The following is a 13,713-nucleotide window of genomic DNA, read 5'->3' as shown; positions in this document are numbered from 1 at the left end:
ACTCCTGGCTGCAGTGTCCCAGAATCCCAGGGCTATGAGAGATGCTTTGAAAGTTTCTATCCCATGACTGTGCAATTCCAACCACTTGTAGGTATTTCAGGCTGCAGTCCAAGTTTCAGTGTTCACCATTCCAGGACTCAGCCGATTTTTTGCAGCTCACTAGCCAAGAAGCCAACCTGGCTAAATAGTGGGCTAAAAGTGAGGTGTGTATATGCAGACACTTGAAGATCTTAGAGTTTTTTCTCCATTTCACCTGCCAGTCTTAGAAAGGTCTGATGGCTTTAGTCTGGATTTTTCCCCCCCCATTTCTTGGTAATTCCACGTAATTTAATCTTCCAGTCCTATACCACTCTGTTCTTTCACTGGAGCTAATTTTCCCTGGGGTGTTTCCTATCTGTTGTTGTTCAGACTCCGCAACACCATACTTGGGAGTAAAAACCATGGTAAACCAAGTTATGATTACATCAACAATATTAAGATTTCTGTGCAGGTCAATCCAGGCCTGAGTATTCTATAGAAGATGTACCAACTGAATCTGATAAAACCTCTGCAATGAGAGGAGACAGATGCCTATTTGAAGAGGTAGATCTATTTATGGATTCATCTCAATTTTTACTCCAATACAACAGACAATGTTTGGGTTAGAAAAAAACTGAAGGACATCCCAGATTTGACATATCAGACACCAAAAGGAATTAAGTTCCTGAGGGTGGCACTTCCTCCTTCTGGAAGCTTAAACTCAGTATGCAAATGTCCTACTGTTTGTGCCAAAATGATTGTACTCCAGATCTCACTTTTTAAGAAGTTTTAATAAGGATACACTGCAATTAATTGAGCTAAGAATACTTAAAAAATGTTATCATCTGATGTAGCAGCTCTCACAGTACTCACACTTGAAGTGCTGCTTCCAACCTTGTGTTGATGAACACTGAACTCTTAGCACAAGAAGTCAACATCTCTTACCACTGAGCACTGAGCACACTTCACACCCCCGTGGGGTTCCCATCTCAGGCTCCCACCCAGCAAAGCCTGAAAATAACAGGTGTTTGAGTCCCAGGAATATAGAATTCTTTAAGCTCCTTCTTATGCCAAATTTTCACACCCAACCAGTAGCAGTCCACGAGGCCTTGTGCTGTAAGAGACTTCATGCACTGTGTTGGGAATGCTTCCCAAACCCACATGGCTGGAAATGGTATGTATGGGCGATTCGAAAGCACCGTTGGTCCCACAGACCTTACCTTAATGATGGAAAGGTTCTACCAATTCGTGTTGACCCATAGTCACTTGAAATGTAGTTAGTGTGACTGATAAACTGAATATTTAATTTTAATAAACCTACTTAAACCGGCACAGATGGCTAGTGGTAACCACTGAGCAGCAGTTCTAAAGCATCAAGGCTTTGAGTAACATGACCACTTTTTGATGGACAGTACTTTTATACACCAGAGGCACGCAATAAATGGTTGGTAGCAACCTGTCATTGATAACCTCTTCCCCTCTAGCTCTTCTCAAGTAAAAGTAAATATAAAAATAAAATAGCAACAATAAAAAGTCCACATTAGTTTAACACTAATCTTCTTGAATAAAACCTGTAATTTTTAATAGCTAGAAGTGGCACAGTCCAAGACAAAAATAAACTATCGCCAGCAGATCAAAGAATTAGAAATGAGCATACTAGAAGTTATTTATGTTTAATGCTTAAAAGTCTGAATGCACAAACAATCTACCATTATAGAAGTACTGGTGGTCAATACAATGCATTAAAACTATGTACAATGCACAGTTTAGTATCAAAATCTTTCTACACTGTAGGGTTTTACGAAACTGTTAATGACATCAAACACTAAGCACTTAAGACACCAGTTTTTTTTTTTTCTGCTACCACATTAGGAACGTCAATGGACAGCCCATTTCAACTTGCAGCATCCATCCATTTCTAGTATGAAATTAAGTAATTTTCTACTTATACAATAAAGTTTATCTACACGGTTCTCTTGATTTTGATCCATAGCAGCAAAGGCACTGTACATCAGCAGATCCACAGACTTAGAAGATTTTTAAAGCATTCAAACAAAAAATAATAATAAAAAAAGAAGTCACATATCATAGTTTAACAGCAACAACGACAACATAAAAGATAACACAATGTTTCTGGCACAATGGCACAGCCTGTGTCCATTTCAGGGACATCCAACTAAGACATGGAAAGAAGCGGAGGTACGGAAGTAAGTCCTCATCCCAGGCGAGAGTCCATTCTTTCTGGGGGTCAGAGGGGGGTCCTTGCAAATCCTCCTCTGCTGTCCTTGTTTTGTAAAAGACTTGACTTGCACAGCAGGAGGAATCTGTGCAGTCTGTGAACATGCCAAAAAATAGCCCATAATCTCTCCTAATGACAAAACTGCCCCAAGAGAAACTTCTCCCTTTGCAAAGAAATGTGGCAAAAATATTCAGAGGGATTAAGTTCTCTCTTTGAGGCCAAATTTAACTTGTTCATTTGTCTATAATACAATAAAAAAAAGGAATTAGGAACATATTACAAAGACACTTGCCAACAAGTCTAAAAAAAAAAGAAAAGAAAAAGTCCAATTACTTTTATCGAATATAATCTAAAGCTATAGATATACTGATTAAAGTTGTCCAAATAGACTCAAATGAATATGATGTGGCCTGTCATGTTCTAATTGTTCAAATTTCCAAACATCTTGAAAATAAATCTAACAACACAGCAACATATTGCTTCAATATGTAATTATACGTTTCACATCTCTATACAGTCATTAGTCTACATTTAGCAACATTTTTAATCAATTATTTTAAACCTTCCTTTCCCCTCCTTTGCCAAAAAAAGGGGGGAGGGGTACCAAATACAACGCATTTTCATTATCAATGCAGGAGCAGACAGCTTTATTTAGTCAGTCATTGTTAGAAAGCCTTCTTTAAACAAAATAAATATATTACAGATATAATACATAAAGTTTCCATTCACTGTTAAGTATGGTTATTCCATGTTCTTCCAAGTAGAGAGCTGAAGATTTGGTATCACAGGTTCTCTTAATGAGTATTCACAATTCCATAGCAAGGAGGAGGGGGAAGGAAGGGGGCTCGACGCCACTACTGCAATGAGTATTTGAAATCCTTGGTTTTAGATGGGGGTGAGGGGCCCGGGGAGGCTGACAGAACAAAGTGCTACAAGGAGAAGGAGTCCAGTCCGCATGGAGATTTGTCCTTAATAAATAACTTCGTAAACCGTGGCTTTCTTATCCCCAGAGCCAGTGACAATGTATTTGTCATCCACAGAAATGTCACAGCTGAGCACCGATGAGGATTCTTTGGACTGGGAAATAAAAATAAAAATAAAAAGATTAAATACAAAAGAGAAGCCCATTAATAATGCGAGGCAGGACTGGAGAACTTAGAGCGAAAAGAAGCATAAGTGTGTTCCGCTGCCCAAAGAGGAGCCGAAGCAGGAAAGGCAGTCATGGTGCTTCCTTAACACAGCAGCTGAGCCAGGCGCCCTCCGGGGACACTTCACCTGAGTCTACAGGCTCTTGCCCCAGGGGCATCAGGTGCCAGGCAAGGCCCTATTTCAAATCCTGTTCTCCAGACAGGTCAGAGCAGAGCGTCTTAGTACGAAACCCCTCAGCTTCAGTCCTTTGACTTGGATTCAGGTGGAGCTACAAACACCAGACATGTCACTTAACCTGACTGAGCCTCAGTTTCTTTACACTTGTTTATATCTTCTTCTCTTTTTTTTTCAATGATCTATAGTTTTCTGAGGACAGGCGTTTTGCCTCCTTGGTTAAGTTTATTCCTAAGTATCTTAATTTTTTTGTTGCAATGGTAAATGGGATTGTTTGTTTAGTTTCTCTCTGAGAATTCATTATTAGTGTATAAAAAAGCCATCGATTTTTGAGTGTTGATTTTGTATCCTGCTACATTGCCAAATTCATTTATTAAATCTAGTTTTTTTGTAGAGTCTTTAGGGTTTTCTACGTTCAATATCATGCCACCTGCGAATAATGAGTTTTACTTCCTCCTTTCCAATTTGGATGCTTTTTATTTCTTCTTGTCTGATTGCTGTGGCTAGGACTTCCAGTACTATGTTGAATATGAGTGGTGAAAGCGGACATACCTGTCTTGTTCCTGTTCTTAGGGGAAATGCTTTTAACTTTTGCCCATTGAGTATGATATTGGCTGTAGGTTTGTCATATATGACCTTTATCATGTTGAGATATGCTCCCTCTGTTCCCACTTTGCTGAGAGTTTTTATCAAAAATGAGTGTTGGATTTTGTTGAATGCTTTTTCTGCATCTATTGATATGATCATGTGATTTTTGTCTTTCAATTTATTTATGTGACGTATCACGTTTATTGATTTGCGAATATTGTACCAGCCTTGCATCCCTGGAATAAATCCCACTTGGTAATGGTGTATAGTTTCCTAATAAAGGCACACAGGTGAAGACATCTTACTGTCCTGCCCTCTCTAGAGGGTTGCCATAGTGTTCAAGTATGGTAATACATGGGCCAGAGCAATGAAAACACTGGGATTAGCCAAAGAACATGTATGCAAAATCCATGGACACAGACAACAAAGCGTTGATGGTCAGAGGAGAAGAGGGCGGGGGTAGGATAGAGGTGGGCAAAGAAGGGGGAAATGGGGACATCTGTAATAGTGTCAACAATAAAATAATAAAATTAAAACACTACATTTTTTAATGGGGGGTGTAAAAATATTTCTAATTTTCCCCTGTGAAAAACTGGAACACAATTAGCAAGCAGGGAGGGGGTCAATATTTAGAAAGAAAAATGTATCACACTTGGAGCTCTTGGATACCTTGTTCAATTGTACTAACTACAAAGGGGTTAATGTTAACTTTTAACTGAACTGTGCTAACGATCAAACAAAAAAAACCAAAAATACCCACAGGACTTTAACTAGGACTTTGAATAATTAAAAAATAAATGTTTGACATGCAGCTGCTAACCCACTACCAGTGTTTCTCAAACTTTTGTTTTTTTTAAAAAACTGATTTTAGGGGAAGAGGGAGGGATGAAGGGAGGGAGAAACATCAATGTGAGAGAGAAACATTGATCAGTTGCCTCATGTATGTGGTCCAACCTGGGATCAAACCCCCAACCTAGGTATATGCCCTGACTGCGAATCAACCAAATCCTTCTGGTGCACAGGATGATGCTCCAGCCTGCTGAGACACCAAGCCGGGCCCTCAAACTTTTCTGATCACGACCTGAATAAATACATTTTACTTCACAATCCAGTATACACATAAGATACATATGTATACTTGCTGCAAAACATGCACTCTAATATTATTATTATTTTTAAAGGCCTAGTTGGGACCATATAAGAGGCTGTGACCCACAATACAAAAAACCTGCCACTGTATTAGATTATAAACTTTATGACAGCAAGAATCAGCAATTTTTCTTCTATTGATTACCTTGCACAGTATTTTCACTCAATCTATGTATTTTTTGATTCAATTATAACCTACTCTACGATGACTTAATATCACTAGGTCAAAAAAAACTGCAAATCTGTTATGTTATTAATACAAAAAAAAAGAACCTATAAAAATAACATCCTAATTAAATAAGGTTATAAAGAGAATCTTCTTTAACTTGCCTATAAAATTCTCCATACCAATAAGAGAGTGAGGAAGGAGATTGTGTGTATCATGTCTAAAATTTATTTCTTTTACAAATAATTTCACAAACTACAAAAAGTACCACTAAGTCAATAAGAATAAAAGTTTATAAAATTAATCAAGATTTACTGAACTTTTTTCCATAACATTCTTTTCTCTTTTTTTTTTTTGGGGGGGGGGGGAGGGAAGTTCAAAGAAAGAGCAATAATAATAGTCAGCAAAATGCTAAAATATTAAACAAAAATTTTAAATAAACCATGCAAACAAAAAAGAATTACAGAAACAAAAACGCTCCATGACAGCGTCTAAGGGGGTTGAGGCACAAAGAGCTGGCCATGCAGCAGGCACAGCACCTGGGCTCTGGGTGCAGAGAGAACCAGAGAGGCTCCTGGCTCCACGGCTTGTGGCTGTGACACTAGCCTCCCCAGGCACAGTCTTCTTTCTGTATGCAACAGGAATCACACTAACTCCTACTTCCTAGACCAGCGGTTCTCAACCTGTGGGTCACAACCCCTTTGGTGGTTGAACGACCCTTTCACAGGGGTCGCCTAAGACCATCCTGCATATCAGATATTTAAATTACGATTCATAACAGTAGCAACATTACAGTTATGAAGTAGCAACGAAAATAATTTTATGGTTGGGTCACAACACGAGGAGCTGTATTTAAGGGCCAGAAGGTTGAGAACCGCTGTCCTAGACACTTACCTGCCCATTACTAATCTGCAGGGATGCACGGAAAGAGCTTGTTAAACTACTCCCATGCGGTGAGCACAAGGTAAGTGGAAGCTAAACCAGCTGTTACCTGGAATATACTGGCTCCGTACGGTGTTCTCCAGGCGTTCAGAAGGTTGTCCTTTCCAGTGCTCACAAACCATTTGCCTACAGGAAGAGGATTTCGAGAAAAGCAGTTCGTGATACTCTGTCAGACACTGAGACCTGCTTTACAGAGCTTCAAGCTATTCACAGGAAACTCATCTAATTTGCAACAAATAAGAGTTGTTTTCACTGAAAATTATAGCTCCCGCTCCTACATTCAGTCGATTATACTATGACAAGGACAAAGTGGCTGAATGCCAGGAAATGGCATGGCGTTAGGGAAGCAGGCCTGTGTAAGGAAGTGGTAGTTTTGAGGAGAGACATGTTGATGAACTGCAGGTTCTGACTTAAAATGCATCAGCAGGAGGTCAGAAGGCAGGATTCTGGCTGACAGAAGAGGACAGAGGGCTTGCTTACCACAGTGGGCAAACTTGAGCGACAGCACACAGCTCTCGTGCAGATGGAGCTGATACTTGTCTGGCTTGGTGACATGGAGCACTTCCACGTTACTGTTCTCCATCCCCACTGCGAGCCACTCTCCAGTTGGGCAATAGCCCAGAGAAAATATCTAGAATTAAAACAGGTGACAGTTATAATGGCTACAGAAGACACACTTCCTTTAACTGGGAGGCACTGTTTCTTCTGGGTATACTACTTAAATTAAAAGGAAATCAAGATTATTTACATTATACAGAGAAAAAAATCAAAGCCACACAAGTGATGCCAAATTAATGAGACAGATCTCCACCAATATAATTAGTAATAAATGATGTACAATTCAACTATATATAGAGTAATGGACTTTGAAATAAAAACATGCTAAAAGCTTATAATAAAAGAGATTTATTAATCCTTTAATAGGATATATACTGTTTTATGTTGATAGAAAACAATGGAATTTTCAGCTGTCTAATCCAGAGTCAAAAGTGACTTTGTCTCACTATAAAGGAAGTGCCCCTTTCTTAAGCATGCCACCTATTTCACAAAACGAAAGCTTCTGAAACGTTATGGCGCAAGACCACACCTGTGAGGTGAAGTCGTGCTGCTGCAGCTGCCGCCCTTCGCGCAGGTCCCAGGATCTGACCGTGTTGTCCAGGCCGCCCGTCCAGAGCTTGGTGCCATCATTAGAAATGTCAATACAGCTGGCCCCATCTGTGTGGCCCTGGAATTGCCTAAAAATGTCAAGATGGAGAGAAAAATCCTTGAAAAGTTAGTTTTTAGGTGAATTTGCTTTAGAATTCCTCAGCAATCAATTTTATTGCAGGTCTTATTTGTGGATTTCATTATGTTTTCTGATTATTCTTAGTAATGAAAAAGCACATATGTAAGAGAGATTAAAAGTAAATTGAGAGGCTGTATTTTTATTTATCCTTAACCACTTAGGAAATACTTGAAATTACTGGTAAGCAATAACTGATGGAAAAAATCTCCAACTGAAGTAAACAAATAAAAACACACTGTGGCATATGTATGGACTATATAAGCCATATTTGAGGCTTATCCTCTTGCTGAGATATGAGGGGAGGAGAGAATGCAAGAGGGAGGAGGGAATAGCTCCCTTTACAGACTATGGGGAAGGGCGCAGGGAGAAGCAATTCTTCCAGGTGCAAGTGCAGGAGGCTGTGTTCTCAGGTAAGGCACAGGAAAGAAACTCAGGGTGACTCAGCTGCCGCAGGAGCTGGTACACTGTCAAAGACACTGGGGGAAGAAGGGATTAGAAGCAGTTCCTCTTAAGAACCTTACCCAAAGGGAACACAGTAAGGACTATTTTGTTATTGGAATCATACACAGAGCTTCGTCCTGCCACATATCTTGCAACAGACAGCAGAGGCCTCTTCTCCTGCACACACCCCCGACTTGCAGCTAGGCTTGATTACAACCTTCCCACACCGTTAGCGGATCACACCTCTTGCTTCCTGCTCTCTCTGGTGCTGACATGTGGAGACTTGTTTCAGGGCCTTACATATCAACACCACCTTCTACAATCTCATTTCTAAACAGACATCTTAGTTATGTCTATCCACCCTTAAAGGTGGGACTACAGATAATCCAGACTTTTCAGGGTGAACAGCTCCGAACACATGCCTGGCCCATGGCAGGTGCTCAACAGTCACTTGCTGAAGAACGACCATATCAGATGCGTGTGGCACCAATAGCACCACGCACTGTGAGTCTTCTCGGAGAGCGGCTATCGACAATGGCGGTTTGTTAGCAAGCACAGATGGCAAATTACGGATGTTTAATAAGTCATAAGGTCATGAGAACCTTATGTACACTACTTATGTAAAAGTGACCTCATTTTTTAAAAACCTGAATGACACCAGTTAATATAATGTCAAAAAGAAAAAAAAGGAATAAAGAAGGCAACCCCATTCATTTGATAAAGTTTACATACAGCAGAAAACAAAGATTTCATATTAATAATGTTCCTAGCATCTTAAAATGGGCCTATTTATAACAATTTTTAGTCAGATAGTTCTATTTCATCTTTTAGGCAGACAGACACGCATGCAGATCTCGGGTACAATGTGGTACAACAGCTCCTCCTCCTTCCCTGGCGAGGAATCTTGCTGACCCACCTCACCAGCGTCTGGTTGTGCAGGTCCCACACGGCGATGTTGCCGTCGCTGCAGCAGGAGAAGCAGACCTTGGAGTCGGGGCTGATGGCCAGGGCATAGCAGGCAGGGGCCGAGGACGTCAGCTCCGCCTTGATGCGAGGGGTCGGGGCGGCCAGGTCCCAGATGGACAGAGTGCTGGCCTCCCCTCCCACAATTAGGGTGCGACCATCAGGGAGCAATCGGCAGGAACGGATGTAGTTATCCCTGTTCTGTAGAGACAAAAACCATCAAGAGATTACTCATGAGGAAAGGAAAACAGCATTAACACGAGAGCAGAAATCCATAAAGTATTGTGTTCCCTCCTGGTTTTAATGAGCCATTTTTACTTATGACAATGATAAAGTGGATTAATGCTAGAAAATTACATGAAATTAGAGAAGTACTTAAACTTGATCTACAAAATTTAGCACTGAGATATTTAATCTTAATTAGCATATAAATGCAAAGATCTAGACCTACTCCCACCACCACCAAAGCAACCAGCTGCCTGAGTCATTTGCACACACAGGCGCGCACGCTCATTAGCGCAGCGACCCACGCAGTCCTGAAGCAGCCACGCCTGGGGACCTGGCAAAGTCGACCTGGCGGGGGAGAGGTCCCACCACTGCTGCCAAACTGCCAGGCTGCTGAGGAGACCTAACAGTCTCCTCCTTCCACCTGGCCCTGCATTACCTGGCTAAAGGCTTCGTGGGTTTGATTGATTAAGCAGCATCAGCTGGAGGCAAAATATGATTAAGGAGCATTAAATGACGGGAAAAAAACAATTTCTTCTCAGTTCATAAGGTCACGGGAATCTTGTGTAAGTTAATTATGTTAAACTGACCTAGCATCGTGCTGTAGCAAAAATCCAGTCAAACTAAAATTTCCTTATAAACTCAAGGACAAATACCCATGAAACAGCCAAGTGGGTCTGCAGTGTTTGTCACAGGATATATTAAGTTACTCTCCTCTCGCAATGTGACAAATTAGGATAGTTAGGTGCACTCTCCCAGAAACCACGTGGGCTCTTCCTTTTCCTACACCCCTTTACCAGACGGAAAAACAAGTGGTTTGCAGGCTCCTAGGCACTGAGCCAGCTGATGACAGCTACCCTGGTGCAGTGTCACATGAACAACTGGATAATTCCGCCCTAAGGAACTGAAAGAAGACATGCATCCTCGCCAGCGCTTTACATCTCCACGTGAAAGGCTACAAACCACAGAAAACAACTGCCCACTTGGGGTCAACACCGTGTGCGGCTCGTACATCCTGGTCTCTCACCGTCCCACCCTATTTTCTAAAAGGAGGTCTAAGCCCTGTGCATCATGCTCACTCACCAGACAGTCAAGCTGAGAGACAGGGCTCTTATTGCCGGGGTGGCTGATGTCCCAGACCTTGACGCAGCCCTTCCCACCCGTGTACACGTGTCTCGTGGGGTTGCTGATGGTCACTGCGCACACCACCTCCCCGTGGTTCAGGGTGTTGATCTGGCGAGCGTGTCGGGGGATGCCGGGTCCGATGAGGGCGTCGGGGGGGAAAGGGACAGGCTGCATCTGCCCGTCTGCCGTCACGTGGAAGGAGTATGCTCTAAGGCCGCGGAGGGGAGAAAAGACGGGAAGAAGGGAATGTGAAAGGTGGTACTTAACTGATCAGTGCAATGAGATGAAACATTAAACATTCTCAGCGCTACTTATGATTTGCAAACAAGTCAAATTTACCCAGTACAGTGGAAAGAATATAATTTCCAGAGTCACAGCTAGAACTATAATCACTCCTCAGGTCAACTCTTAACTAGGCGCTGTATGACTTCAGTAGTCACGTAGGGCACTGCCTTCCACTCTGGATGATTCAGAACCTGTGTGAGATTTTGCCTGTAGATCACTTCACACCAATCAAGACTTACTGATTGGAGATCAATAAGCCAAAACTATGGAGCTTAAGAAGGCTCCAGGCCTACATGGTGAGATGGCAAACGTGCCGCAAAAGAAAATAAAAAGTCCTATAGGACTTGAATAACAAATCCTAGTAATTCTAAATGAAATTAGAACCTGAAAGTGTCCTGTGCGACTGCCCCCAGGCCCACCTGTGGATGCCTCTCAGCAGCTCCATCTCCAGTGAAGTACCTGGTTCTCAATGCAACTTAAGTGAGAGCATCTCCCTCACCGACCTCTCTGTTCTGAGGGCACTGAAGTTAGCCGGGGATGAGAGTGGGCTGTTATGCCTCTGGAGGCAGGAGGTGCGGGCGGGGTGGGGGTGGGGTGTGGGGGTGGGCCTGTCTTGGGGGTATAGAGCCCATTTGAAATGATGCCATTCTGCTTTGCATGGGGCTTCAGAATGTGCTGTTTATGGAAGAAGTTGACCAAAGTCATACCAAGGGAAAGCATCTGTGGGTACACAAAAAACAAGCACTTGGAGCAACTGCAGAGAAGATTTAGAATCAAATTAAAACAGTTTATGGTTCCTTAATGCAAACATCTACAGGACAGCCACATTCATCAAAATTCAGCCCATCACTGAGGGACCCCATGAGGATGAAGCACGTATGTGGCTATGGAAGATATGGGCACCAGAGAGGGGGAGAGCTTTCTCTGTCTGTGCAGACTTCAGAACTGTCTGTAGAAGAAAAGCAGCATGTCAGACTCGCTGAGGGGGAAAGCTAGGAACACAACAGACACAAGGTACTTCTCTGGTCAAATCAATAGAACTTGGAGAGACCGTGGATGTGTGACCTGACACAGAGAGGTACTGAGGAGGACTCTAAGGCTTGGAGCCCAGGTGACTAGGTTGACTGCAGTACATTAAAAGGTTTGGTTTTCTTTAACTTGAGGGTCTAGGGTAGCCGTGGGCAAACTACGGCCTGCGGGCCGGATCCGGCCCGTTCGGCTGTTCTATCCGGCCCGCGGAGCCGAAAGAGCGGAGGGTTCTCTTGCTCTCCCCTCCGCTCCTTCACCAGCAGCAGTGTTAACATGTATTAGTTCACACAAACACTCCATCCATGCTTTTGTTCCGGCCCTCCGGTCCAGTTTAAGAACCCATTGTGGCCCTCGAGTCAAAAAGTTTGCCCACCCCTGACCTAGGGGAACCCAAACAACTCAACAAGAAGTTGAGCACTGAGATTCAGGAGAGAAGTCAGGCTAAAAGATCAGTCTGGTCATCCACAAAGAAGTGACAGTGAAGCTAAGGAGCAGGAAGAATAATCTGGAGCAAAGTATGTCATGAGCAGAACAGATGCAGAATCTAAGAGCAGGCTACCTTTAAGGAATCTGCAGCAAGAACAACCAGGGAGGCAGATAATCAGGAGATAAGATGCAATGGAAAGAAAGGGGGAGAAGATGGTTCATTATATGACAACCAAGAGATTCATTCATTCAACACTCATTTCCTGGGTACCCCAGTGTGCCAAGCACTACGCTAACAGGACTGGGGATACAACAGAAAGAAAAAATCCACGTACCCCTGTTCTCCTGAAGTTACAGCCTGGGGGAAGGTGGCAGCAGGTGGGTGCAAGGGCAACTTCATTAGTGAGAGATTCACATAAATAAATATTAAAACGTCAGATGGTCAATGCTGTGAACAGTGCTCATACCATGGCTCTCTGGCAACTTGACATGGTGAGAGAACAGGGAAATGGCAATGGGGCTGCAATCTAGGAATGGGTGTTAACTTCCTCAGCAAGGGTAGTATGAGGAGGAAGAGCATGGGAAACTGAAGAGTAGAGTGAGATACAATGCTTATCATTTAGTCATAGAATATTTATTAAATGCCAAGGGAGCCCCATTCTAGCAGGTGCTGGAGAATCAGTGAGTAAGAGAGACAAAGCCCCTATCCACCAGAGCCTACATCCCAGAAGGGAAAAGACATCATATCAGCAGATAAATAACCTCAATGGTGGTTAAACACTCTCTCTCTCTCTCTCTCTCTCTCTCTCTCTCTCTCTCTCTCTCTCTCTCTGTCTCTCTCTCACACACACACACACACACACACACACACACTTTATTTTCAGATAAAAGAGACTAAAGATGCAGGGAGAGGTCTGAGGTAGAGTTTGAATGAGACCAGAAGGAAGGACACAGGCCTTGCACATGTGAAGGGGAATGTTATGGAAGAGGAGCAGCAAATACAAAGTCCTCGAAGCAGAACCAAGCAAGAAGGCCCGGCCCAGTGGAGAAGGACAAGATGAAGAGAGGCAGGGCCATGTTCACAAGGACTTTGTTAGGTTGTCATGAGGAGTGTGGGCATTTTTCTGAGCAGAATGGGAAGTCACGGAAGACTTTGTACAGGGGAGTGACATGACTCAGTTAATGTTTTAAAGATCATTCTGATTGCTGGGTGATGAGTGAAATGTTAGTGGCAGGATAAAAGAAGGAAAAGTAGTCAGGGGCTAGTGCCACAATCTAGGGGAGAAGTGGGAAGCTAGGGCTTGGGAGACTGTGAGAAAGCTGGGAATAAATTTGCAATTCAAAAAATTACTCTGGCTGGGTGAAGGTAGAGGAAGCTGTGTTGGATGGGACATTTGAATTTTGAAGGTGACACAGTGAGGGGTGATGACAAGGTCTTCTTTGTGAGTGTGTGAGTAGGTAACAAAAGTTGAAAAAGGCAAAAACTCACTGGAGGTGACCCAGTCCAAG

At 42.7% G+C, this 13,713-nt stretch overlaps 1 protein-coding gene across 15 annotated transcripts in view; it reads right to left on the bottom strand.

The window, feature by feature from the left end:
- Nucleotides 1-1,672: 1,672 nt before the first annotated feature.
- TLE4 (TLE family member 4, transcriptional corepressor) overlaps nucleotides 1,673-13,713 on the bottom strand; it is a 146,977-nt gene continuing 134,936 nt past the window's right edge. For all 15 annotated transcript variants that reach the window (XM_059656994.1, XM_059656992.1, XM_059656985.1 and 12 more), the window contains 6 exons: nucleotides 10,423-10,672; nucleotides 9,068-9,315; nucleotides 7,513-7,660; nucleotides 6,906-7,056; nucleotides 6,475-6,551; nucleotides 1,673-3,334 (listed from right to left, as the gene is read on the bottom strand). In XM_059656994.1, coding sequence (XP_059512977.1) covers nucleotides 3,227-3,334; nucleotides 6,475-6,551; nucleotides 6,906-7,056; nucleotides 7,513-7,660; nucleotides 9,068-9,315; nucleotides 10,423-10,672 — 982 coding nt within the window. In that variant the 3' untranslated portion in view covers nucleotides 1,673-3,226. The remainder of the gene's footprint in view (nucleotides 3,335-6,474; nucleotides 6,552-6,905; nucleotides 7,057-7,512; nucleotides 7,661-9,067; nucleotides 9,316-10,422; nucleotides 10,673-13,713) is intronic.

Source organism: Myotis daubentonii, chromosome 11, assembly GCF_963259705.1.
Source record: "Myotis daubentonii chromosome 11, mMyoDau2.1, whole genome shotgun sequence".
NCBI lineage: Eukaryota > Metazoa > Chordata > Mammalia > Chiroptera > Vespertilionidae > Myotis > Myotis daubentonii.
The sequence above is the reverse complement of the archived record's forward strand: the minus strand, read 5'-3'. Positions and strand labels throughout refer to the sequence as shown.